General features: G+C 42.9%; 1 protein-coding gene across 2 annotated transcripts in view; it reads left to right on the top strand.

Moving 5' to 3' along the window:
• Positions 1 to 25,836, top strand: part of LOC116982102 (leucine-rich repeat-containing protein 37A-like) — a 120,812-nt gene that overhangs the window by 29,376 nt on the left and 65,600 nt on the right. Inside the window, exons 7-10 of one of the 2 annotated variants that reach the window (XM_033035420.1) lie at positions 10,154 to 10,228; positions 10,323 to 10,438; positions 19,719 to 20,897; positions 21,231 to 21,382. In XM_033035420.1, the coding sequence (XP_032891311.1) occupies positions 10,154 to 10,228; positions 10,323 to 10,438; positions 19,719 to 20,897; positions 21,231 to 21,382 (1,522 nt within the window). Of the gene's footprint in view, positions 1 to 10,153; positions 10,229 to 10,322; positions 10,439 to 19,718; positions 21,383 to 25,836 lie in introns of both variants that reach the window. The other variant, XM_033035418.1, reaches the window with a different exon arrangement.

Raw genomic sequence — 25,836 nt, forward strand, 5'->3', positions numbered from 1 at the left:
GGCCATTCGACCCTTCGAGCCTGCACCGCCATTCAATATGATCATGGCTGATCATCCAACTCAGTATCCCGTACCTGCCTTCTCTCCATACCCCCTAATCCCTTTAGCCACAAGGGCCACATCTAACTCCCTCTTAAATATAGCCAATGAACTGGCCTCAACTACCTTCTGTGGCAGAGAATTCCACAGATTCACCACTCTCTGTGTAAAAAATGATTTTCTCATCTCAGTCCTAAAAGTCTTCCCTCTTATCCTTAAACTGTGACCCCTTGTTCTTTTGTAGTTAAGATATTTATATGGCTCATTCAATGGAGATTTTAGATATTGTTGACTTAGTCATTGAGTGATACAGTGTGGAAACAGGCCCTTCAGCCCAACCCGTCCACACCAGCCAACAATGTCCCAGCTGCTCTGCACTTGGTTCATAACCCTACAAACCTTTCCTATCCATGTACCTGTCTAACTGTTTCTTAAATGATGCGATAGTCCCAGCCTTAACTACTTCCTCTGGCAGCTTGTTCCATGCACCCAGTTACCCCTCGGATTCCTATTAAATCTTTTTCCCTTCACCGTGAACCTATGTCCCCTGGTCCTCAATTCCCCTACTCTGGGTAAAAGACTGTGCATCTAGCCAATCTACTCCTCTCATGATTTTGTACACCTCTATAAGATCATCCCTCATCCTCCTACTCTCCATGGAATAGAGACCCAGCCTACTCAACCTCTCCCTATAGCTCACACCCTCTAGTCCTGGCAACATCCTCATAAATCTTCTCTGAACCCTTTCAAGCTTGACAATATCTTTCCTATAACATGGTGCCCAGAACTGAACGCAATATTCGAAATGTGGTGTCACCAACGTCTTTTACAACTGCAACATGACCTCCCAACTTCTATACTCAATACTCTGACCAAAGTGCCAAAAGCCTTTTTGACCAACTTATCTACCTGTGACTCGACCTTCAAGGAACCATGCACTTGTACTCCTAGATCCCTCTGCTCTACAACACTATCCAGAGTCCTACCATTTTCTGTGTAGGTTCTGCCCTTGTTCGATGTCTCAAAATGCAACACCTCACACTTCTCTGTATTAAATTCCATCAACCATTCCTCCGCCCACCTTGCCAATCGATCCTGATCCTGCTGCAATCGTTCACAATCATCTTCACTATGTTCAAAACCACTAACTTTTGTATCTTCAGCAAACTTGCTAATCTTGCCCTGTATGTTCTCATCCAAATCATTGATGTAGATGACAAACAGTAACGGGCCCAGCACCGAACCCTGAGGCACACCACTAGTCGCAAGCCTCCATTCTGAGAAACAAACTTCCACTATCTGCTTCCTTCCATGGAGCCAATTTGCTCTTCATTCAGCTATCTCTCCTTGGATCCCATAAGATCTAACCTTCCAGAGCAGCCTACCATGCGGCACCTTGTCGAACGCCTTCCTAAAGTCCATGTACACATCTACCATCATCAACCTTTTTGCTCACCTCTTCAAAAAAAAATCAGATTTGTGAGACATGACCTCCTACAAAACCATGTTGACTATCCCTAAGAAGCGCTTGCCCATCCAAATACCTGTATATCCTATCCCTCAGAATACTCTCCAGTAACTTACCAACTACAGATGTTATTCTCACCGGCACATAGTTCCCAGCATTTTCCCTGCAGCCCTTCTTAAAAAGAGGCACCACATTTGCCACCCTCCAATCCTCTGGCACCTCTCCTGTATTTAAGGACGACTCATAAATGTCAACCAGGGCTCCCACAATTTCCTCTATAGATATATTTCCTCATATATCCCGCAATGTCCTCGGATATATCTGATCAGACCCTGGAGATTTGTCTACCCTCAAACACGACAGTACCTTCATTACTTCCTCGACGGTAACCCTGGCTGCTCTCATGACTTTTCCAGTGATTGCTCCAATTTCCTCCGTCTTACTGTCTTTCCCCTCGGTAAATACAGAGGAGAAATACTCATTGAGGACATCGCCCATCTCCTCTGGCTCCACACAGAGGTGACTTCAGGATGCTGTTCATGGCAGAGTTAAGGATAGTCATGGATTGTCAAAGATAGATGATGCACTTTCTCATATTGGTGACAGTTATAGCCTTCCCTTGTGTGGTGCAAATACAGCATTTCTAGTTATCAGTCCACGCCTAAATATCATTGATATCTTCTGGTATACAACCATAGACTGTGTCATTTAGGGAGGAGCTGTAAATAAAAATGAACATTGTGAAATCAATATACCCACCCGTAGAGACTTGCAGATCTTTTACTTGGGGCTGGCAGAGGATGAATGGGGTTAATTTATTAAAATCTGTTAACTCCTTGAAAATACCAGACTGAGAACTTCAGCACAGAGACAAAGAACAGCTTGTGAACTCAAGGTTACAACTGATAAGAACCTAGACCGTACTGTGAACAACAACCCCTTGATCGTATGAAGGTAATGGGGTAATGCCCACCAAGCCCTGGAATCAGGACCAATAAGGAAGGGTCATAGCACAGGGGAATGGGTTTTGAGCAGTCAGAGGTGCCAAAAAATAGTAAGATTAAACGAGAACTTACCAGTTTGAAGTTTGATCTTTATTTTATGAGGAGTTATGTCGAGGGATTACGTGAAGACCCCGCCAGCACGCATGCGCGACATTCTTCAAAGCAGCGGTGTGAAATCACAGACAACAGTAGATGAAATAAACATAGTAAGATTAGAGAAACTAGAATACCAGTTGACTTTTAAGATAGAGGGTGGGCGTGGAAAAGGTCAGTATCCACCCCAGCAGCTCCCAAAACCTGTCTGAGCCATCTAGAGATGGTCTGCACCGATACCCGGTTATGAGGCTGTTTATGGCTGATCCATAATCCCAATTCTCTGCCTCTAAGGTCTCTAAATATAGCAAAAGGTGTGTCACAACACACAGTCGGGTATCTGTAGGGTATGCCCGAAATTCCAATTTGAGGCCTGATGACCCTGGCCTGTTTTGCTTTACCAACTCCAAGATACGAAAATGTATCTTGTTTGTTGAAATCACCATGTTACCCAGTCTCAGTTTATGTAGGGACTGGACCCTTTGAGCTGAAACCAGAGCCATCAGCATGACTGTTTTAAGAGTCAGCTTCTCCAGGGACAGGGATGTTGCTGGTGACCAACCCCTGAGCAACATTAGAACAACACTGACATCCCATATCTGGGAATACCTCGCTCTAGGAGGGTTTGCGTTGTAAATGCCCCTCATAAGTTTAGAAACTAGAGGGTGAGATCCCATGGAGTGCTGTCCTAGTCCCTGCCACAGGTAAGCTGACAGGGCACTTATGGCGCAGTTGATAGCACTGTAGCTCAGACCTTCATCGAAATGAAGGCTGGCCAGAAATTCTAGGACATTGGTAGCAGTGGCTGAGTTGTACGCTATATTAGTCCTTGTGCAATACATCTCCCATTTATTAGTCCTTGTGCAATACATCTCCCATTTCCTGATATACGAGAGGTATTGCTTCTTCGTCGATTCCTGGTAAGCCGCCGTGATCATGTTCATTGTTCTGTCCGTCAACCCCAGATCCAGGAGTGGTCTCTTTAAATTCTGCAAATCAACAGATTGATCCTGTCATGGCATGGGTGACTCTCGCCTGTTACAAGATGGACCAACAGATCTGGTCGTTTGGCGATGGACATACATGGTTCCGAGACCATGTCAAGGACCACAGGGAACCATGGCTGAGTAGGCCAATCTGGTACCACCAAAATACCTGACGCAGAGTCTAATTGTATTTTGCGTAGAACCTGACTGATGAGGCAGAAGGGGGGAAAAGCATAGAAAAACAATTTTCCGCAGTCCAGCGAGAAAGCGTCCATCGCTTCTGCCCCAGGGTCTGGTTCCCAAGCGACATATGTTGGCAACTGGTGATTTAGTCTAGATGCAAAGAGATCGATATCTGGTGTTCCATATCGCGTTACAATATCAGCAAATACTTTGTGGTCCAACATCCATTCAGTGTTGTCATTAAATTTTCGTAACCTGGTGTCTGCCACTGTATTTAGTTTACCTGGTAGGTAAGTCGCGGATAGCCAAATATTTCTGTTGATACACCATTGCCAGATTGTATTAGCCAGATTGTCACATGATATCGATTTTATTCCACCTATATGATTAATATATGCCACCACTGTGGTATTATCAATTTGTAGGCGGACATGCAGATGGTGCATTGTTGAGCAATATGCTTTTAGCTCATAAAACGCACCCAACATCTCTAAATAGTTTATACCCAGTGTTTGTAGTAACGATAATTCATGTGCATTCAATCTACCACCACTACTGGATATGGTATTAGTAGCTCCCCAGCCGTGAGCGCAGGCATCAGTTTGTAACATAAATGATGGGTTACTGATAATGATGGGGCTGGAACTATGCCACATGTTTTACCTCCACCATTGTAACTCCAAAATTGCTTTTGCTGGTAATTGCATTGGTCGGTCAAAATGACCAGCGTGTTGTTTTAGTGCTTGCACCTTTGCCCTTTGTAAATTTTGATAATGCAAAGGTCCAAACTGTAGCTGGAAATGCCGCTACAAGTTTCCCAATTACCCTTGCTACCTGTCGAATAGATGGTTGACTGATGACAACCAGGTTGTTGCAGGCCTCCACTAAGTCTGCTGCTTTGTTCTTTGGCAATGTTACAGACATATGGGTAGAGTCAATTGTGAACCCCAGATAATCCATAGTTGTGGATGGCGTCAACTTAGATTTATCTGGATGGACGATAAAACCCAGTTTTTCAAATAATAGTTTGGTAGCTGAAACAGCTGATTTAGCTAGTTCCAGGGTTTTCCCCACAATGAATATATCATCAAGATATGCCATGGCAATATGTTTTTGTTTCCGGAGAAGTGCCAGGGCTCGTTTTAATATCTTGGTAAATAGTCTTGGGGCTGATGTTAAACCCATTAGGCAACGCCTTATACTGCCAGAGCTGCCCCATCCAGTTAAACTTTAGGTATCGGCGATGATCCTTCTGTATAGGTACCGAATAGTATGCATCTTTTTGATCGATACAGGCCATGAAGTAACCTTCGGAAACCAGTTGCTTGGCAGTAACAAATGTTTCCATTTTGAAATGAATATATTCCACAAAAGTATTCAGTTTTGTCAAATCAACGATGATGTGGCATCCACCATCTTTTTTGGTTTTTGTAAATATGTTGGATACAAATTTTAGAGAGTCATGTTTTGATCTCTCTATTACTCCTTTAGCATATAGCCTCCCCAGCTCTGCATGACCTTCCAGTTTCTCCTTTTGTGAAAGCACAAACTCTCGGCTAGGCACATGTTGAACTGGGGGAATGTCTTTTTGGATAAACTCAATTTCATATCCCTGAATACTTTGTATTTTATAAGGGTCAGTAGTAATAGACCTCCATGCCTCCCAAAACAGGTGTAACCTAGCCCCCAGTTAGGATAGAACTTACACCCTTTATGTTCTGGAAGGAACCAGACCCACCTACCACCATGGTTACCAGTGGAGTATTCACTTCTTCTGCTTTTGCCTCTTCTGCGGAAGAGGCGCCGGATTGTGAGGTTGGCACATTTTCCATGAAGGTCGCTCTGGGCCTTGGCCTAAAAAAGACCTCTGTGGTTGTTGTGCGACCCTCTTGCTTTCATCAGCGTCCGGGTGTCGTTGCCTGCTGGTGGATGCATAGGGGTGCTGCCATCCTGACGCCATCATGAGCCCGACGGCTTTAGGGTCCTCGTCGAGCTCTTTGACCTGCTTGGATAAATTACCCCCAAATAGCAGTATTTGCGGTTGTGTAGTGGCAGTCTTACACAACCCAGCAAATTTGGGGTTTAATGCAGGTCTAATCGCGCTTTTCCTCAGGCAATTCATTTCGTATTGCGTGTTAGAGAGCAGCGCCAAAGTGTCTTGTTGAGTCTCCGTCATCTCCGTTCCATCCACGGAACAAGCAAATGCCGCTATGCCCGATGTTAGAAATTTTAATATCTTCTGCATCTTTACCTCCTGGGTTCTGATTCTGGCTCCAATGTACCCCCAGATAGCACTATTCACTGCAGGGACATTTAATGAGGCACAGTTCTCATGAGGCATGTATTTTGCTGTTGTCTCATTGACTACCTGTTCCTGTAGTTGATGAAAGGACAGGTAGTCGATACTGGCTGCCAGCTTTGGTTGTAACGGCTGTCCCATTTGCACTGGCACCGTAAACTTCGTGTCCACCCCAAGCAGCTCCTGTGGATGCTGCACCCCCAGCACACTGCCGGTTTCTTCAGCCATACCACCTTCTTCGGAGCCAGCCCAGCCCTGGCCTGTAATGCTCCCCTCTGTCGAGGGAGATGCATTATACAGCCCTGGGTAAGGTGCTGTAATGGGTGTCCTAAGACTCCCATGGTGACCATACTCCATCTCACGGAGCATGTCACGTTGGAACATTTGCTCCATCAACCGCTCCATGCGGGAAATGCAGTCACTTCCACTGCTCCCCGGCAGCGAGTCTTCCTGGCCCGACTCATCCGAGTCAACCGGCCGGACTGACTTCTGCTTCGCTTTCCCACCAGTCCGCTGCGCTGGTTCGGGCTGTGCAGCTCGCGGCGCTGGTCCCAGCTGAGAAGGTGTTACATCGGTGACTACGGACCGCAAAAATTGCGGTCCAGGTGTCTCTGGTCGCTGTTGACTGCTGAAACTTTTGCGGTCCCCCGCAGCCAGTCGAGAAGCGACACTTTTTGATTTCTTGCCCTTGTCCATGGTTTTCTGAAACAGAGAAACACAAGGGCAAATACATGACCTCAGAATAGTAAACTTACCTGCAGGTCCCGTTTTTAAACCTTGACGCTGCGGGAGAACTCTTCACCCCGCCTGTCGCTGCGCAATGCGTTAGGCGATATGTCACGCATGCATGCTGGCGGGGTCTTCATGTAGTCACTCACGTGACTCCGAAGTAAAATTGATAGTTTAATAAATCCAAATCATCCTGTAAAGATAAGGAAGCTTGTTTCACGTCTGACTGTTTAGTGTTTTTTGTCTGTTCAATCTTCAGTCGTGATTCCTCAGTCTTTTGTCTGTTAGTTATATTATGGGGTGACTTTTAGCTGCAGTCCGCAGCCCTTTTAGTCTGTCTTATAATGCTTTGCGTTTTAAAACGCTACTACGGGACTCAGCAAATCATTGAGAAATCAAAGATCCAACACCACCCAATGATCAACGGAAATCAATTGAAGAAGCGGTTGAAGATGGCTTGTCTTCGGTACTGTCTTGAGGAACCCAAGCCAGGGTGGACACAACAAGCTGGAGTGGTATGGCATAATTTCCAGCTTATCATCTTGGTCGAGATAATTAATTTCTTTGTCCTATTTTTTGTAACATTTTTGTGACAAAAATAAAACAAACATAAATTAAGATCCCTCATCAATAAAACAAGTCAAGAAGTTGGCATGATGTTGCAGTCTCCATTATCAAATCATACTTTTCTATCAAGAATGCCAGTAACTAGGTATTGTTCCATCACTTTCCATCTACTGCCTGATTTGATGGGGGCATTAAGTTGATATATTTTTCAGAGTTTCTATCCTTACAATGTTGAACAAAACAAAACACACTTATATTTAGCTAGGCTGGCTAAGTAAGGAAATTAAAGAAATTAACAAATTGACCACTGAGAAGCGCTTTGTTCTGAAGTTTGGTGATACACCAGAATATTGGTAAATTTTAGAATCTACTATTGACTTCACCTACATTTTACGGTGCCTTGATAAAGCAGCCAACATAATCATTCCCGGACGAGCCCCCATTTTGTTACGACTCCCGAATGCCAGTCAATAATGTCAATAATGTCAATGTCAACAATCAGCCAACATAGTCATTCCTCCTTCTCCTTGTTCCTGTCCAGCAGAAGATACAGAAGCTTGAAAGCGCACACTACCAGACTCAGGAACAGCTTCTTCCCCTTTATTATCAGGCCTCTAATTGGTCCTTGCATAAGCTAGGATACTGTTCGATAAACATCTACCTCATGAGGACGTTGGACTTTGTCTAAGGAACAATGCTGAGAACTAGATTCTGTACGAATTTGAACTAATTGTATCCATGTATGGTATATACAATCTTATATGCAAAACAAAGCTTTTCACTATACCTCTGTAAATGTGACAATTATAAACGTAAACCTGTCTAATAAAGATAGAGTAAATAGACAATGAGAATAACCTAGCAATATTGTGAATTCTAGAAATATCTAGAAGCTAAAAGCTTCTAGAAAGAATGCATATAGTGAAGGTTGCTTTGAGGCAGAAGATACTATGGTGTCATAATAATTTGATCATAGGGAAACATAAGGAAATGAGGAACTTATACCGGTCATAATAACCAGACAAAAGCTGATAGTCAAATCGGACTCGGCTGACAAGTCTCCACCACTTGATGGCCTGCAACCATGGCAATGGCGCAGATGTTTGTGATACCAAACTAAACCCTTTATAATTATTGTCCCAAGATGGCTATACGTGTGGGGTTTTTCTACAATGGTTGTAGAAAACAAATCAAACAATAATAGTCTACTTTTACACAGGACTATTTTTTTTTTCGTAAGAGTGTTTTTAGTGGAGAAACAATCCACAAGGACCCAACTTTTATCATGGAATTACAATAAAATTTGCAAAACAACTCTAAATGCAACATGACAAAATTTAGAAATAAAGAACTACAGATGCTGGTTAATACATAAAAGGACACAAAGTGTTGGAATAAGTCAGTGGATAAGGCAGCATCTCCGGAGAACAAGAATAGGTTATTTTTGGGTCAACCATTCAATTTCATGACTAGAGTTGACATATCTGATAATTGGAAACAGGCCAGGCAGCGGGCTGACTGTTGTAGATCAGATCAGCAAAATTAAAAAATACAAATTGCCAGGTTGTCACGTTTGACCCTGACCAATGCCAAATTGCATATATTGCATCACTATATTGTGTGCATAAAGCTGTGACATTCAAAATAAAACAATGGAATGGTCTATTGTATGGTTGTGACAGATACAACTACAATGTTGAAATTGTAACCTTCAGGACATGTGCATGCAGTCGAACTCCCACTGTTGGAAAGAGGTACAAATGGTAAAATAAGAATTGATATTAGTTCAGCCTTTGAGTGCACAAGACATCTAATATACTTGAATAGGAAGGAATTGCAGATGCTTGTTTAAACCGACGATAGTCACAACAATCTGGAGTAACTCAACGGGCCAGGCAGCATCTCTGGAGAGGAATGGGTGACGTTTCGGGTCGAAACCCTTCTTCAGGCAGTCTGAAAATGCATCTAGACCCGAAACATCATCAATTCCTTTGCTCCAGAGATGCTGCCTGTTTCTACATTTTGTATTTAATATACTTGAGTATTCCTTTAACAGCCAAGATTGTGATTTTCCCTCCTCTCTCACCCCCCCCCCCCCCTTCCCTTCCCCTGTCAAAAAAAACTAATTTCTTAGTGCAATGAGCCTGCTATAAAAAATAGCTTACTTTTTATGTTCCACAAGATTTCAATCAGCAATATGATGAGTGGTTAGTTTCTTTGTATTGTAGGTAACACATAAAAACTTGCAGAGTTTTACTGCTATGATAGAAAATGTTTTGTGAAGATGACCAATGATATTTTGTAAGAAAATTATTGATGCCCATTCATGTTCAGTTTGTAAATAATAGAAGTTAGAAATAGGAATTTAAAAAAATGGTATTCATATTTTGTGGAACAACGTGCAGTGCGAAAACTGCAGTAAGAAAATATAAATAAAGAATGTTCATATCTGATTTTCAAAATGCATTAACATTAATACATTTTAAATACCTTGAATACTTAATATTAGTGTGCATTAATAATCTGTTGTGCTGTCCAATGGAGTTGGGTCCATATCTGTGCTTGAATTCACAATCTGTACTGTATTTTCATGGGATGTGGAAATACTGCACAAATGATAAGCATTTATTCAATTGCTGGACTTGTGTAATTATTTTTTAGAGTGCCACTAAAGTAATTCACAGCAGTGAATGGAATATGTTTCCATGTACTATTTTTTAAAATAATCATGTAATTTTTTTAAATTATCATGTAATCTTTTCTGCTTAACTGATTTCATTTTCAGAGACCTGCGTGGAACCAAGCTCTCTGTTCAAATGATGTACCCAGCTTTTGTGGCAGTTCCAAACATTGTTCAGCTGTGAGTGTTTTTCCATTCTCTTCAAAGGTACATCATTCATATATACTTTGCTATTGTTTGATTACTACCCTGTGTTACTTCGTTACTTTTACAGTGATTTGCCTGATGGAGTGAGGTGCTGCCTTTGCTATGTTGCCCGAACTATTGAAATTCTCTACAATACTGTGAAGATAGAGTGTTCAAATCCATGTGCAAATGACACCTCATGTGGTAGGTTGTGTCTGCTTATATAAAGAAACTTCAATTCTATTCATGTGCACAAGCATCATTTGAATCATAACGCATTCATGCCATCTAGTGAACATTTGTTAATGTGACAGTCAGCGTAATATATACAAGGAAACTCAGTAATCCAGCATCCTGGGATTTTGCAAATGCCAGACTGACAAAGTTTCCAAACTATTGGATGTTATTTTGTTTATTATTTCAACACACTTTTAGTTGACTTTTTTGAAGATGTTACACAAAAATGAAATACATTTCCCAATGAATCTGGTGAGTTTCGAGAAAGCCAGGGAAACTGGGTCCTCGTGCGTGAAAGAGCGTGCAGGAAACTAGTCGCCCAAGAATGTAAAGGGAGTGCAGAAAGCAATACCCACTGAGCCAGATTCTGAACCATCAGCATTTCTGAACAATTCAATTGCAGATCATTGAAATGTTATTGTACTTTTAAAATTAAATTTCTCCAGCTATACGAAATCAGCTGTTGCCTTCTCATTAATCAGCTTGTAAAGAAATCTATTGCTTTTTATATATATATCACGCTGGCTTGTTAAGTGATACATGTAAAAATGTTGGTGTTGAAAATTATTATTTTAAAGGGATGGTTCTGACAAGCATTTTACTAATGCATCTAGTAAATTATTGGAATACACTTCTCTTTGTATTCACTGTATTCCAACGGGGTTTTGTTACCATTGACGTTTCTCTTTATGTCAATGACATTTACTTAGAATCTGATGACATCTGTCGTTTAACTTTCTTCTTGTGGCATGTTGCTATTACATTCATTTCTGTTGATAATGCACTTAAGATGTGAATTGCTGCGCTTTGACATTTCTGTTCTTTACAATTGGGGAATAAAAATCAGCTTTGGTAATGTCCTAATCCAAAATTGACTTCAATTCTCACAATGTTGGCTATTCTCCAATAAAGCACGTGTATTTCCATAACTAAGACTGGTTTTGGTACTGCTCCACCTGATCTTTCTGAGCCACAGTATTGTCAGGTTTTGGAGGAACAATCGGTGGTCTTTAATTTGGAAGAGTGTAGGAGGGAAGATAGAGGCTGCACATGCAGTGATGGAAATGGGGGTGTATGCAGGGGGACGGCGTTCCCCTACTTTTCAGTTTCCAGTTTATGTACAATTTCTGTACAAGAAGGAAGTCAGAGTTGTTAAATATAGATTTTTTTTTTTAAACGACCATGGATAATCATTAGAACCAGTCAACGCTGCACCGGCCGTGAAACGAAAACGATTTGTTAACCACCACTGTTAGCACTTTGTTAACAGCCAGTAGTTAACACTTAGTTATAAAATGTCTTATCAATACATCGATCCATATTCCTCAGAAAATATAATTGTGTTTTGTCCAAGTATTAATGACGCCGCGCTGCTTTAAATAAAATACACGGCAGAATTTCTTAAAACTCACTGTCAGGGCCCTGGACCGCGAGCACGGGCTCAGGTAAAGTCACGTTATTTTATTATTCCACGTTATTTTATTACCCGTTCTGCCTCTCTGCCGCTGTGCCTCTCTGCGGCTGTGTCTCTCTGCTTCGCTGCCTCTCTCCCGCCCCCCTCCCTCCCCCCCACCGCCTTCCCCCCTCTTTCCCCCCCCCCTTCCCGCCCTCTCCCACCCCCCTCCCCCTCTCCTCCCCCTCTCTGTCTTTCGTTCTCTCCCTCCCTCCCTCCCTCCCTCTCTCTCTCTCTCACGCCCTCTCTCCCGCTTCTCATCTCTTTCTCTCGCTCTCTCAGTACCTCTCTCTCACCCTTTCACCTCGACATTCCAGGAATCATTTGCCGTTTTGGGGCGGGGCGGATGCATCTGCTGTTCCTTGCTGTTCGGGGGAGGGAGGGCAGGGGGAACCTGGCCGGTTCCCTCCGCGGGTCTCGCCTGGCCCGCTGAGTTACTTCGGCAATCTGTGTTCTTTGTTTGGCTCTGGAGTTGAAGGTGGACACGGGGGGGGGGGGGGGGGGCTGGGGTGACTCAGCGGGACAGGCGGCGGCTCTGGGGAGTAGGTGGTGTTTCGTGTCGAGACCCTTCTGCAGACAATCACAAGTACTCTCACCAACGAGAGTTCAGTTCAGTCTGAAGAAGGGTCTTCTCTCCAGAGTCGCTGCCAGAGCCGCTGAGTTTCTCCAGCTTTATGTCTAACTTCAATTTTAAGAGTTAAATAAAAAACACAGAGTGCTGGAGGACTCAGTGGGCTAGGCAGCATCTGTGGAGGAATTGATTAGGAGTTTCGGGACAGGGTTTTTCTTGAATACGAAGGAACTACAGATCAAAGATACTAGAGCGGATATTAGTATCTTTGCTGCAGATTAGGCATGATATTCTTCCGATTTAAATTCCAATTTTATTATTTTCCTATTTGTCAATTTTTTGTGCCAGATTATTTGGCGGCTAATCAACCGCTGTCTCTAAGGGGGTTGCGTCCAATCACTGACCAGCTTCCCTTAAAATTCCCATCCAATCTACAAATTGGTCTTTTCCCGTCCAATTAGCCGCTGTCTCCAAGGGCATTGTGTCCAATCACATAATGCGCTGGTCACTCGGCGGCCAATCAGACACAGTCTCCGAAGGGCCTTGTGATCAATCATCAACCTGCTTCCCTCACAGAAGCAGACGATGGCTGCAGCCAACACAGAGAGAGAGGGAGAGACAGAGAGATGAAGAAAGCAGCTTTGACATATAATACACGATAAACTATATTATAAATACACAATGAACAAGTTATGCATTCTTGTACTCTTACATGGGTATGACCGCACATAAACCCCCCCCCTCCCCCCATGGCTGATCATCCACAATCAGTAACCCGTGCCTGCCTTCTCCCCATACCCCTTGATTCCGCTAGCCACAAGAGCTATATCTAACTCTCTATTAAATTTTATTTATAGATATTGTTTATGACACTTTATAAATATTTTTGTTTTGATTTTTGGATGCTGTTTCACACTTGCTTTTTATTCTTTTATTCTGTTCGAAATAAATAATAAAATAAATAAATAAATAAATAAAATTCAGCTGCTGAATTGGCCTCCACTACCTTGTGTGGCAGATAATTTCACAAATTCACAACTCTGGGCGAAAAAGTTTTTCTCATCTCAGTTTTAAATGGCCTCCCCATTCTTCTTAGACTGTGGCCCCTTGGTTCTGAACTCCCCCTACATTGGGAGCATTTGTCCAGTTGTTTTATAATGTTATATGTTTCTATAAGATCCCCACATCTTTCTAAACTCCCGTGAGTACAAGCCCAGTTTTTCCAATCTTTCTTCATGTGACAGTCCCGCCATCCCGGGGATTAACCTCGTGAACCTACGCTGCACTCAATAGCAAGGATGTCCTTGAAATTAGGAGACCAAAACTGCACACAATACTCCAGGTGTGGTCTCACCAGGTTTCTGTACAACTGCAGAAGGACCTCTTTACTGCCATACTCAAATCCTCTCGTTATGAAGGCCTACATGCCATTAGCTGTCTTCACTGCCTGCTGTACCTGCATGTTTATTTTCAGTGACTGGTGTACAAGGACACTCGGGTCTCGTTGCACTTCCCTTTTTCCTAATCTGCCACCATTGAGATAATAATCTGCCACCTTGTTCCTGCCGCCAAAGTGGATAACCTCACATTTATCCACATTATACTGTATCTGCCATGCATCTGCCCACTCATTCAACCTGCCCTCAACTCAACTCACCCTGCAATCTCCTAGCACCCTCTTTGCAGGTCACAATGCCACCCAGCTTTGTGTCACCTGCAAATTTGCTACTGCTACTTTTAAGTCCATCATCTACAGTAAATCATTAATGTGTATTATAAATAGTTGCGGCCCCAGCACCGAGACTTGCGACACTCCACTCGCCACTGCCTTCCCCATTCTGACAGAGACCCGTTTATTCCTACTCTTTGTTACATGTCCCCCAACCAATTTTCTATCCATGTCAATACCCTACCCCCAATACCAAGTGTTCTAATTTTGCCCATTATTCACCTGTGACCTTATCAAAGGCTTTCTGAAGTCCAGATACAGCACATCCACTGGCTCTCCATCATCCATTTTACTTGTCACATCCTCAAAAATTCCAGATGAGTCAAGCAGGATTTTCCCTTCACAAATCCATGCCGACTTGGACCAATCCTTTTACTGCTATCTAAATGCATCGTTATTACTTCTTTAATAATTAATTCCAGCAACTTCCCCACCACCGATGTCAGGCTACAATTCCCCGTTTTCTCGCTCATTTCTTGAAATGTGGGAAAACATTAGCTGCCCTCCAATCCGCAGGAACTGATCCTGAATCTATAAAACATTGGAAAATGATCATCAATGCAGCTATAATTTCCAGAGGCACCTCCTTGAGTACCCTGGGATCCCCTGGGGATTTATCAGCCTTCATTCCCATCAGTCTACCCAATTGCCTAATGCAAATTTCTTTCAGTTCCCCTGTCACCGCAGATCCTCTGTCCTCTAGTACATCTGGGAGATTGATTATTTCTTCACCAAGGAAGACACAAACAAAGTCCTGTTCAACTTCTGCCATTTCCCTGTTCCCCATAATTGTTCCCCACTTGAATCTGCCTTCAAGGGACCCACATTTGTCATTACTAATCTTTTCTCTTAACATACCTAAAGAAAAGAAAATTTGGTCTGAGGGGTGCTGCGAGACGGCTGCCCTGCCAGCCGCGTTTTCATTATTTCTACTTTTTTGGGGTTTTTTTTGGTGTGTCTAGTGTTGGTTTGGGTGTCTCCCAGTGTGTCTTATGTGGGGGGTGGTGGGGAGGGGAAAGGGGGAAACCGCGGAGAGGCGACTTTTTCCATGTTGCCTCCCTCGTGGCCTAACACCATGGATTGGAGCAGCCTTTCCGGGAGTTGGGCCCGGAGCATCGGCAGCAGGCGCCGCGTGGGCTTTACATCGCGGAGTGGGCAAACCCTTACTGAGGGTCACCAGAGAGGAGTGCTCCGATCGCAGGCCTGGTGTCGTTGACATCATGGGATTGTGATCTGTGGAGCTACTAGCAGCAGGTGTGGAGTGGACTTACCATCCAGAGCCTGGGATCCCTCGCCGGAGAAGAGCTCTGTTTGCCGGCCTGCGGCCTACAACATCTTGAAGCCGCGGACTCCGGTAGGAGTGCCGATTCGGGACCTCCAAGCCGTGGAGTGTGTTTCACCGTCCCAACGTCAGAGTTTAGATCATCCCGACGAGAGGGCCTGTACATTGAGGGCCGTCAGTAGCGGCGACTACGGACGGTCTGTGGCGCCGACCACGGGTGAACAAAGGAGGAGGACTGGCTGAACTTCGTTGCCTTCCACCACAGTGAAGAATGCTGTAGTTGATGTTTGTGTTAAATTTTATTGTGTACTAAGTGGGACCCGTTGGGTCCCATGTTCACACGGGAGGGCTGGTCCCCCGACGCAATATTCAACCTCTCCACCAATTCCAATATTGGTGGCCAGTGGGGGTGCTTTCTGGAGTGCTGGTATGGGTTCTTGGGGGTGGCAGCTCAGTCCCTCAAACCTGATCTGCTGGTAGCTCACTCACGGCTGGTGGGCTGGCAGTTGACTCATGACTATTCCTTGAAATTCCATTTCAAGCAGGGTGCAAGTCCACCAAATTCAAATCCATGTTCCTACCATTTCAAGCAGGGTGCAAGGTCACCAAATTCAGTGCAGTTTTATTCCACTTCAAGCAGGGTCCAAGGCCACCAAATTCAAATGCAGCTTCATACCATTTCATGCAGGGTGAAACCACCATAAAACCACACATAACACCAAACTCACAGTTCAGTAGACATTCAGTGTGTTCAGTTGATTCACAGCTCAGACAGAGTCATGACCTCTCCCTCCCCCATCATGCAGAGACTGAGCCACACCCACACTTCCGGATTTTATAACCCCTCCCACCGGGAAAGGTGTGGCTTTCAGGGCGTGATTGACAGGAGAGATTCTCAACACATAACACTTTTATTTTTCATTGATGGGAAGAATTCTCTGCACCTGCTCAGCGGAGGGGGGACTGAGTAAGATGGCCAAAAATCACAGCCGTAAGTAGCGTTTTATCTAAAATCAATATACAGTGCAACCAGGAAGTAAGTGCATTTGCAGTAGTGCCTTTTAACTTCAAGCCAAAGCACCCAAGCCGCCATTTGCAGTAAGTAGTTCCTTTCAACTTTAAAGCAAAGCTCTCAAGCCACCATTTGCAGTAAATAGTGCATTTCATCTTCAAGCCAAAGCACCCAAGCCACCATTTGCAGTAAGTAGTGCCTTTCAACTGCATGCCACCATTTGCAGTAAGTAGTGCCTTTCAACTTCAAGCCAAAGCATCCAAACAACCATTTGCAGGCAGTGCCTTTTTACTTCAAACAAACCATATTTTCATTTTCAAACCACATTAAGGGTACTCGCAGTTGTGTAGACATTTGTTCAGTGTTATTCAGAGCTCAGAGAGACATGACCCTTGGCTTCATCCATCTTGCAGAGACTGAGTGAGGCACATCACTTCCTGGTTTTATAGTCCCTCCCCCTCCCTCCAGCAGGGGCAGCAGAGAGAATGGTGAATTTAAAAAAAACATTAATATCTCTCTGATTTGTCATCGATGGGAAAAATCCTCCGCTCCCGTAAGGCGGAGGGGGGCTCTGGGCGAGGTGGCCAAAAATGACGGCCGTAGGTGGCGGCGTTCTGTCGGAAATCGCAGCACAGTAGGGCAAAAGCGGTCAAGATCAGAGATTTAGTAATATAGATAGATTGTGTGTTCTTTTTAAGTGTATAGCTGCTGGCAAATTCATTTCACTGCATGTGATGCGCATGTGACAAATAAAATTGACTTTGACTTTGACTTTGAAGCTTTTACTATCCTTTATATTCTTGGCGAGCTTACCTTCGTACTTCATCTTTTCACCCCTTTTTGTTACCTTCGAATGTCCTTTGAAAAATTTCCAATCCCCTGGCTTCCCGCTACTCTTTGTTATGTTATTCACCTTTTCTTTTAGTTTTATACCATCCCTAACTTCCCTTGTAAGCCATGGTTGCCTCTTACTCCCCCTTAGAATCAAATTTGTTTTTGTTTGTATGGCTGTGGAAACAAAATTTCGTTTGAGTCTCACTGGGGCTCAAATGACAAATAAATTTGTATTGTAAATTTGTATTGTATTGTAAATTGCAGATTAAAACATCATATTATGGTCACTACCTCCAAACTGTTCAATTAACTTGAGTTCCCTTATTTAATCTGGTTCATTAGACAACACTAAATCCAGAATTGCCTTCTCTCTGATAGGCCCCAATACAAGTTGCTCTAAGAATCCATCTCGGAGGCATTCTACAAACTCCCTTTCTTGGGGTCCCGAACCAACCTGATTTTCCCAGTCAACATGCATATTGAAATCTCCCATGACCACAATGGCATTACCTTTATTACATACCAATTTTAACCCCTGCTGCAACTTGCACCCTATATCCAGGCTACTGTTTGGGGGCCTGTAGATAACTCCCATTAGTGTCTTCTTACCTTTACAATTCACAATTCTATCCAAAGCTACATCGTCAGTCCCTATGTCACCCCTCGCAAAGGACTGAATTTCATCCCTCACCAACAGAGCTACCCCACCTCCTCTGCCCACCTGCCTGTCCTTTCTATAGGACATATAACCCTGAATATTCAGTTCCCAGTCCCGATACTCCAGCAGCCATGTCTCTGTAATCCACACAATGTCATATCTACCAATCACTAACTGAGCCTCAAGCTCATCCACTTTACTCTTATATTTCACACATTAATATATAATACTTTTAATCCATTACTAGCCTCACCTTTCACATCAATTCCTATTTCACTTGGTCATACTCTCCTATTGCTTCGTAAATAGAGAGTAAAAGGAATTAAACAGATGGCTAATCTGTATATTTTCATTTTTCTGGTAACATGGATCATTTGCATTGGGTGTCAATATTTGTTATTTACATTGTCCAGGTAGTTTTAGAAATTCAGGTGCCAAGATGTCAGTGTTTTGTTTTCTGGACTAACATAAAACGTTAATAAATAAATTATAATCAGAGCGTATTAAACTGGATCAAATATAGAAAGTTAAAGGAACATGTACCATTAAATCATTTAATGTATGGTCAAATGCATAGAAAAAGTTTGTATTGAAATACAACATTAGAACTAACTTAAAAATTGTTATTCATTATTAAGAAGCGGAGTCACATGCTAGAAATTATTGCAAGGGGATTGAAAAGGTCTTACTACAATTATATGGGAATTTATGGAGATCACACTGGAAGTTTTGAGCAGTTATTCCTCTTGCTTGACACAAGTTATGCTTGCCTTTTTTATACTGATTTCTGTAGTTGTTGACCAAGATGTAATTTAGAATTAGACTTGACTAGTATTTGGAAGAAAGGCAAAATGTGAACTTCTTTCAGGTATGACATGCTAAGTCATGTTGAGTTAACTGTTACATGAACAAGCATGTGGAGGTAAAATTAAGGTCAATGAAAATGTGGCTGCACCACAGACACACAAATATATAAACATAAATTATATATAAATTAAACATTAAAAATTCTGCAAGACGGTATAAAGTAAAATGACTGTGCAGAAAAATAATATTAGTGTAAAAACACAACTAGAAAACAAAACAAGTCCATAGTAGTGCAAGAGGTAGTCTGTAGTGTTCCCTTGTTGAGGTAGGATGGGAATTATGCAGGTTGGTTCAAGAACCTGATAGTTGGTAAAAAAAGTAGTTCCTCCTGATCCTGGTGGTGAATGATGTTCAAGCTTGTGCCAATGATAGCAGCAACATGTAGGCCTAATGTCAGATGGGCTTCTTTGATGATAAATACCAGTTTTTTGAGGCAGATCCTCCTGTGATGGTGGGGAGGGATGGATTGGGCAGAGTACACCACTTTTGCAATATCTCGCATTCTTGTCCATTGGAATTGCTAGCTAATATGCGACGATGCAATTAGTTAGATGCCGAGACCCTGTTTGTCCTACTTGAAGATTTGAGATGTGGGTCGGGTTGTGTTGTCTCAAGATAAAGAGTTTTACAACCAAAATAAACAGAAATGTATTTCAGTGTTCTGAATTCTCTCTCTATTCCAGAACAGATTTTGGGAATATTCAGGATTGATAGATTGTTGGATATGAAATGAAGCAAAAGATATGTGAATAATGGAACTAAGTGTAAATAAAGTAACATAATGTAATAGGAAATACTGATTTTTTTGTTATTTATGAATTCACTTTTATTTGTATTTCAGATGTAAGTGAGACTTTTCTGATGATTAATGGGACTGTGCTAAGATCTCAGATGTCCTTAAAGAACCATAAAATATTGGAATCATTCATGAATCAAAAGGATAACAGTGCAAATTCACCTCGTGGAAACTCATTTGCGAGGTCTTCCAAATTAGGTTTGCTTCATCAAATAGAAGAAAGTGAAAAGAACATATATATTGGAAATCATTTAGATCCACATATAGCTGCTGCAAAAGCAGCAAGTATGCCTCATTTAAGTAGAATTAGACAAAGGCCATCCTTTGATAGAGATGCTAGATTTAGTCCACACCTAGCTAGAGCAAACCATCTCCAAGTAAACATTAATGGAAGGCAACGTGGCAATCATGGTCCTCTGAATATATTTGGTTCTGATAAAATACCATTACATCAATTAACTCATGGTTCACGTGATTCTCACAACCGTGGTATTCCCATGGAAGCAGGTTCTCAATTTAATATTCAGGATAAAGATTTTAATCTCCAAAAACACAAAGTAATAAAGAGAGTTAAAAGGGAGCCTGCATCAGATGATTCACAAGCTGATGACGACAAGGAAGTGAAGGCAACTACAATTATAATAATCCCACCAACAACTACAGAACCACCAGAAATCATGTATGAATTTGAATCAGTTTACCCAGAAGTTGTGGAACTGGAGATTGCAATGCCAACAGAGACAACAACACAAACCACCACAGAGCAAGACGAGAATATTACTGTATATGAGATAGCCGGTTCTAAAGGAAAAAAGGTACCCAAAGAGATCATTGTAGTGGAAACAAATGTTTCCAAATCCTCTGACAAACCTAAACACGCGCCACTTGCTAGTAAAGCACTCAATCCTGCACATTTCAGTAGGGCTCTTCAAGTATCTGAGACTATTGAAATTGGTGACAATGATGCTGCTAATGCTTCTGATGATTCTTGGGTCAATCCTCTAGGACAGTTTCTAGATAATGCTGTGAAGGAGAGTCCTGATACAAGTTTCAGGCCAAGTCCTGAAACAACTCCGGCCACCAAAAGACTTTCTCAAGAGGAATTTATTAAACTATTCAACGAAGCATATAGGAAAGCCAAAGAGGCTAATAACACTCAAGAGCAAAATGGCGTCTTGGAATATGAAGGGACAACCAGCAATCCAGACATAGACACGCAGGAAGGTAATAATGATTTATTTCCCCCCGTACATCCCAAGAAAATAATAAAGGAATCAGTTAAAAGTTCTTCATCAAATAATTCTAAAACCAAAACAAATGTTGATGATATGTTTGAGACTAAAGTTAATGAAGAAGTACGAGCTGTAGAACCCAACAAGGATATACAAACTCTGTTTGCTCACGTAATAAGAATAATTAAGATAGATTGTCTGAAACCTAAATTAAAAGCTGCTTGTACAGACCTCCTTACCAAAATAGGACACCTAATGAAGCAGTATGAAGGAAAAGAGTATTTACCTGAACTAGGGTCTTGGAATCCTTCTCTTTTGCGTCCAGACGAAAAAGAAGAAGGAGATGGCAAAGAACCAGAGGTTTTCCCTCCACCGTTGTCGCGACCAGAACAAAAGCAGAAATCGCGCAAAGGACAGGACGCATCAAAAGGAAATTACGTGCCGAACTATGCTGAAATACACACAGAGCAGCCAAAGGTAATTTGACATTTCAAAAATCGTTAGAATTGATCTGTGAGCAATTTATATATTTAATTATTTGATCTTAACCTATATTATACTATCCAACAGTAGCTTTATTTAAGTCCAATTTCATGTCTTCTAGTTCTTTTTAAATTATTAGTTTTCATATAAGGTTGTGTCTCCATTTTAACTGACCTCTGTTGCCTTTTCATGAATATTTGTGTAAAACCTGTCTAAATTAGAAAGTTGAATGTTTTTCATATTTCCTGTCCACAAGTGTTATTTCCTGTTTGCTTAATTTGCTGTTTATTTGATGTCAAGATTTCTACCAGAAATCTATCAGTATTTTGTAATGGACAGTTGGTTCTGACCTGTTACTATGATGGAAGCCTTTTAGCACCAAAGCATAACTGCAGACCCCCAATCATCTATCATTGTCTTTATCATGCAGTGGCTTTCTTTTGCCATTCGTCATCATTGCTTTGCATCTTGCCATTTTATGTGCTTATCTCTTCCACCCAACCTAGACCATCTCACATCCCAGTTAAGTCCTCAGCTTTGCCATCTTTGCAAGACTCCACAGGTTTCTGACTCATTTTGAACTCATGGCTTTGAATCAGCTTTTACTGGTGGACTGCTGTCTACATTCAGCCATAAGTCCAAGTGTTGTGTCAGTTTCTCCACAAGTTACAGTTCCAAGCCTAATTCAAGTAGTTGCCACCTTAATTTCACTTTGGTTTTTCTGCCGCTTGCCTCCCTATTGTTTTCAGCCACTAAACTACTTCACCTCTTCCTATATTTTTTGCATTATTAAAAATATTAGTTGCTCATTTAACATATTAAGTAATGAAGGATGTAAAACTAATGGTCAAAATGTTGCTGCCAGAATGCACTTTTCTCTACCATCCTGTGGTTTCTAATTAAACATATGTTATATAAGTGATAGAAAATGGCGGATGGAAAAAGGTGAGCCAAGAGTATAGGATAAAGTCAGGACTCATGATATGAATTGAAGGAAAACTGTGAGTGAAGAGCAAATGGATCAAGTAAAAGGTTTAGCATGTCATTACAAATACTAATTCAGAACTTTTATATATGACATGGGACAGCAATTTCTCAAAATGCAATAGTTCCAAGATAGTGAGTTGTAAACATGGTCCAGTCAACAGATGGTAATGGGTGATCAACAATTGAGGCAAGAGGGGATACATTGCATTGTTTTTATTAAGCAGAGTAACAAACAATATTTTTTCCCATACCTCCCCAAACTACAATTTGCAAGCTTCATTGGTTCTCTACCAAACATTCCCTTGCTTCCAAAATAAAAGGAAGAGAGACGATCAAAAGACCACAGAAAATAAAATATCATATTGTGAAAATAGAATCAAAGGGAAAAAGAGACATTGAAGTAAGGCACAGAATTGTAAAAGCAAAGCTAACAAGCCAGCAATATATATTCCAATTAAGCAACTTTATTTTCTGTAAAAGCCAGAAATGTGGTTCCATTGAAGTCAATGGAGCTGAATGCAGAAGTTTCTACTAGGAGAAATTCCTACTAAATATTGTAAGAATTGCATTTGGGAGGAAAAGGAGGCTTTGTTCCAGAAGCCTTTCGCCACCAAGAGCTTTCTCGTAAACTTTCTGGGTATAATGTAGACTAATTAATAGGGATTCATTTGCGAGTCCAAACTTTGTGATCAAACGATTACTTTATTAACAAGATAAGTTTAACATACATGTCCGGTTGGGTCTCTATAACATAAGAGTCATTGCTGCTGCTGCTGCTGAGCGAGGGTGTTGACTTGAGCTCAGCTACAGTACATGTTGACGAATGATCTCTAGGTAAGAACTGCTGATGTAGCAGGACACTCTCCTTAACCCATGACGTCACGTGACAGTCCTCGTAACTACTGACGAGGGTTCGACAGTAAGTGGTCTGACCACCAGGTGGCGCCACAGTGGGGGCCAGGTGAACGATGCAAAAAAAAAACGCAGGACGGACGAGACACAATCGCATCTCATCGACCAGCAGGGGATCAGTGTCCTGAGAAATATGGCGCCCAGCAACGGCTGGGAGACGTCGGCCACAATGCAAACCAAAGAAAACACAACAAAGAAATAACAATAAACTAATAGCTAAACCCGGCGAGGTCATTACAGTGTAAAAAGTAAAAAGAAAAAAAAAAAAAACCACAGTGAACAAACAAGTCCAAAGTGGTAGGAAACTAAAAGTTCAAATTGTCCAATGCCTATGGTGCAGGATGGCTCTGGAATCCAATGTCCGATGAGAAGCTGTGCTGGAAGCTGGAAAACTGGAGTTTGCAATGACACCATCCGACCTGAGGTGGCGTTGCGGACGGCGGTCAGAGCAGCGTCGGCCCCCATCCGACAGGGCAAAATGTTGACCTTCGCACCCGAAAGTAGAAGCGTCACTTCCGGCCGGGCAACGTGGCGGTCGATGGATGTGGCCATTTTGGCCTGTCAGTGGAGGCGGCCCACGGTGATTCCCGGATGCGTGTGGGGCGGCCGGTATCAACAGGCCTCGCCCCACTACTGGCGGTAGGAGCTCCACATACCGTCGCCAGTGGCTCTCAAGACTTGCTGCATTGCCACGGCCTCGGCGGAGGCTGGAAACAGCCGAGGGATCCGTTCCGGGACCGCCGACTCACGACTAACCAAGGCTCCACCCCGCTGCTGGGCCGGCCACAGCTCAACCGGACGGGCAGTCAGCGGCCGGGGATCGTCAAAATCCGTGCCGGCGAGGAGCAGAAGGACATCTTCGGGAAGCAGCCCCAGGTAGGCCCGCTCGATCGGAAGGTTAGGCCTTGAGCAGCGGCCGGCGGGGTGTCGGGTAGCTGACGGCCGGTGGTTGGTGCGCAGCTCTGGGCGGGCCATGCAGAAGAGAATGCGAGGGCCGAGGCTGCTGCGGTGGGCCAGGGATGGGGCGGGCGACCCAGGCGGCCTGCGATCGGCTAGACCAGGCATAGGTGGGAAGCGAGCGGCCCGACCGCGCGCTGGGGCCCAAGGCGGTGTCCGTTTGCCACGCAGAGTTGACGGCTGCATCCATAGCGTTAATTACCATAAAGCTGGGCTGTCGGCTGCAGACATCAGGTCACCACTGTAGAGGTGGGTGGCCGGCTGCGTGCGTCAGGAGAAATCCAAAATCCCAATTTGGATCGTCGCGGGTCACCAATGTAGCGAGTCCAAACTTTGTGATCAAACGGTTACTTTATTAACATGATAAGTTTAACATACATGTGCATTTAACATGTATGTGCAGCAATGACTCTCTAACATAAAAGTCATTGTTGCTCCTGCTGAGCGAGGGTGTTGACTCGAGCTCAGCTGCATGTCGACTAATGATCTCTAGGTAAGATCTGATGATGTAGCAGGACACTCCCCTTAACCCATGACGTCATGTGACAGTCCTCGTAACTACTGATGCGGGTTCGACAAGTAAGTGGTCTGACCACCAGGTAACGCCACATGGGCATTGAATATAAGAATCAGGAAGTCATGATGCAGCTCTTTGGTCAGGCCGCATTTGGTGTATTGCATGTATTTTTGGTCGCCCCATTACTGGAAAGATGTGGGGGCTTTGGAGAGGGTGCAGATGAGGTTTACCAGAATGCTGCCTGGATTAGAAGATTTCAGCTACAGGGAAAGATTGGGTAGATTTGGATTGTTTTCGCTGGAACATCAGAGGTTGAGGTGAGATTTGACAGTGGTATATAAAATTGTGAGAGGTAGACAATCAGATGCTTTTCCCCCCGTGGAAATGTCCAATTATAGCTATAGAGATTGAAAGTTTAATGGAGATGTGCAGGGCAAGTTTTTTTACACAGAGAGTTGTGGGGACCTGGAATGCATTGCCAAGGATGAAGCAGAGCCCTAAAAGGCTTTTAGATAAGCACATGGAAGTGCTAGGAATAGAGGGATATGGATCATGTACAGACAGATGAGATCAGTTTAACTTGTCGTCATGTTTGGCACAAACATTGTGGGCTGAAAGCCCCGTTCCTTAGCTGTACTTTTCTATGTAAACTGCAAACTTTTTTATTCTCCGAGGGAATTTACCTCATTTATTCTCGCTAGAGTTTACATCCCCCACCGAGCCTGTGTATGTGAGGCGCAAACGCAACTCGCTGACCAGGTAATGAGGATTTAGAGTGACTTCCTGGACTCCATGGTCATTGTTTTGGGGGCCTTTAACAAGGCTAACCTCAGCCAATAGCTTCCAAAGTACAAACTTCATGTTACCTGCCCCACCAGAGGGGGAGAGAACACTTGATCACTGTTACACTTCAATCAAGGATGCATATTGCTCTGTTCCCCGGGCAGCTCTGGGTCTCTTTGATCATTGTTTAGTTCACCTTATTCCAACTTACAGGCAGAAACTAAAATCTGTTAAATCTGTGGTCAGAACAATGAAAAGGTGGACAAGCTAGGGCATTGAAAGCCTACAGTCC

This window comes from Amblyraja radiata, chromosome 16 (genome assembly GCF_010909765.2).
Source record: "Amblyraja radiata isolate CabotCenter1 chromosome 16, sAmbRad1.1.pri, whole genome shotgun sequence".
In the NCBI taxonomy this organism is placed as follows: Eukaryota; Metazoa; Chordata; class Chondrichthyes; order Rajiformes; family Rajidae; genus Amblyraja; species Amblyraja radiata.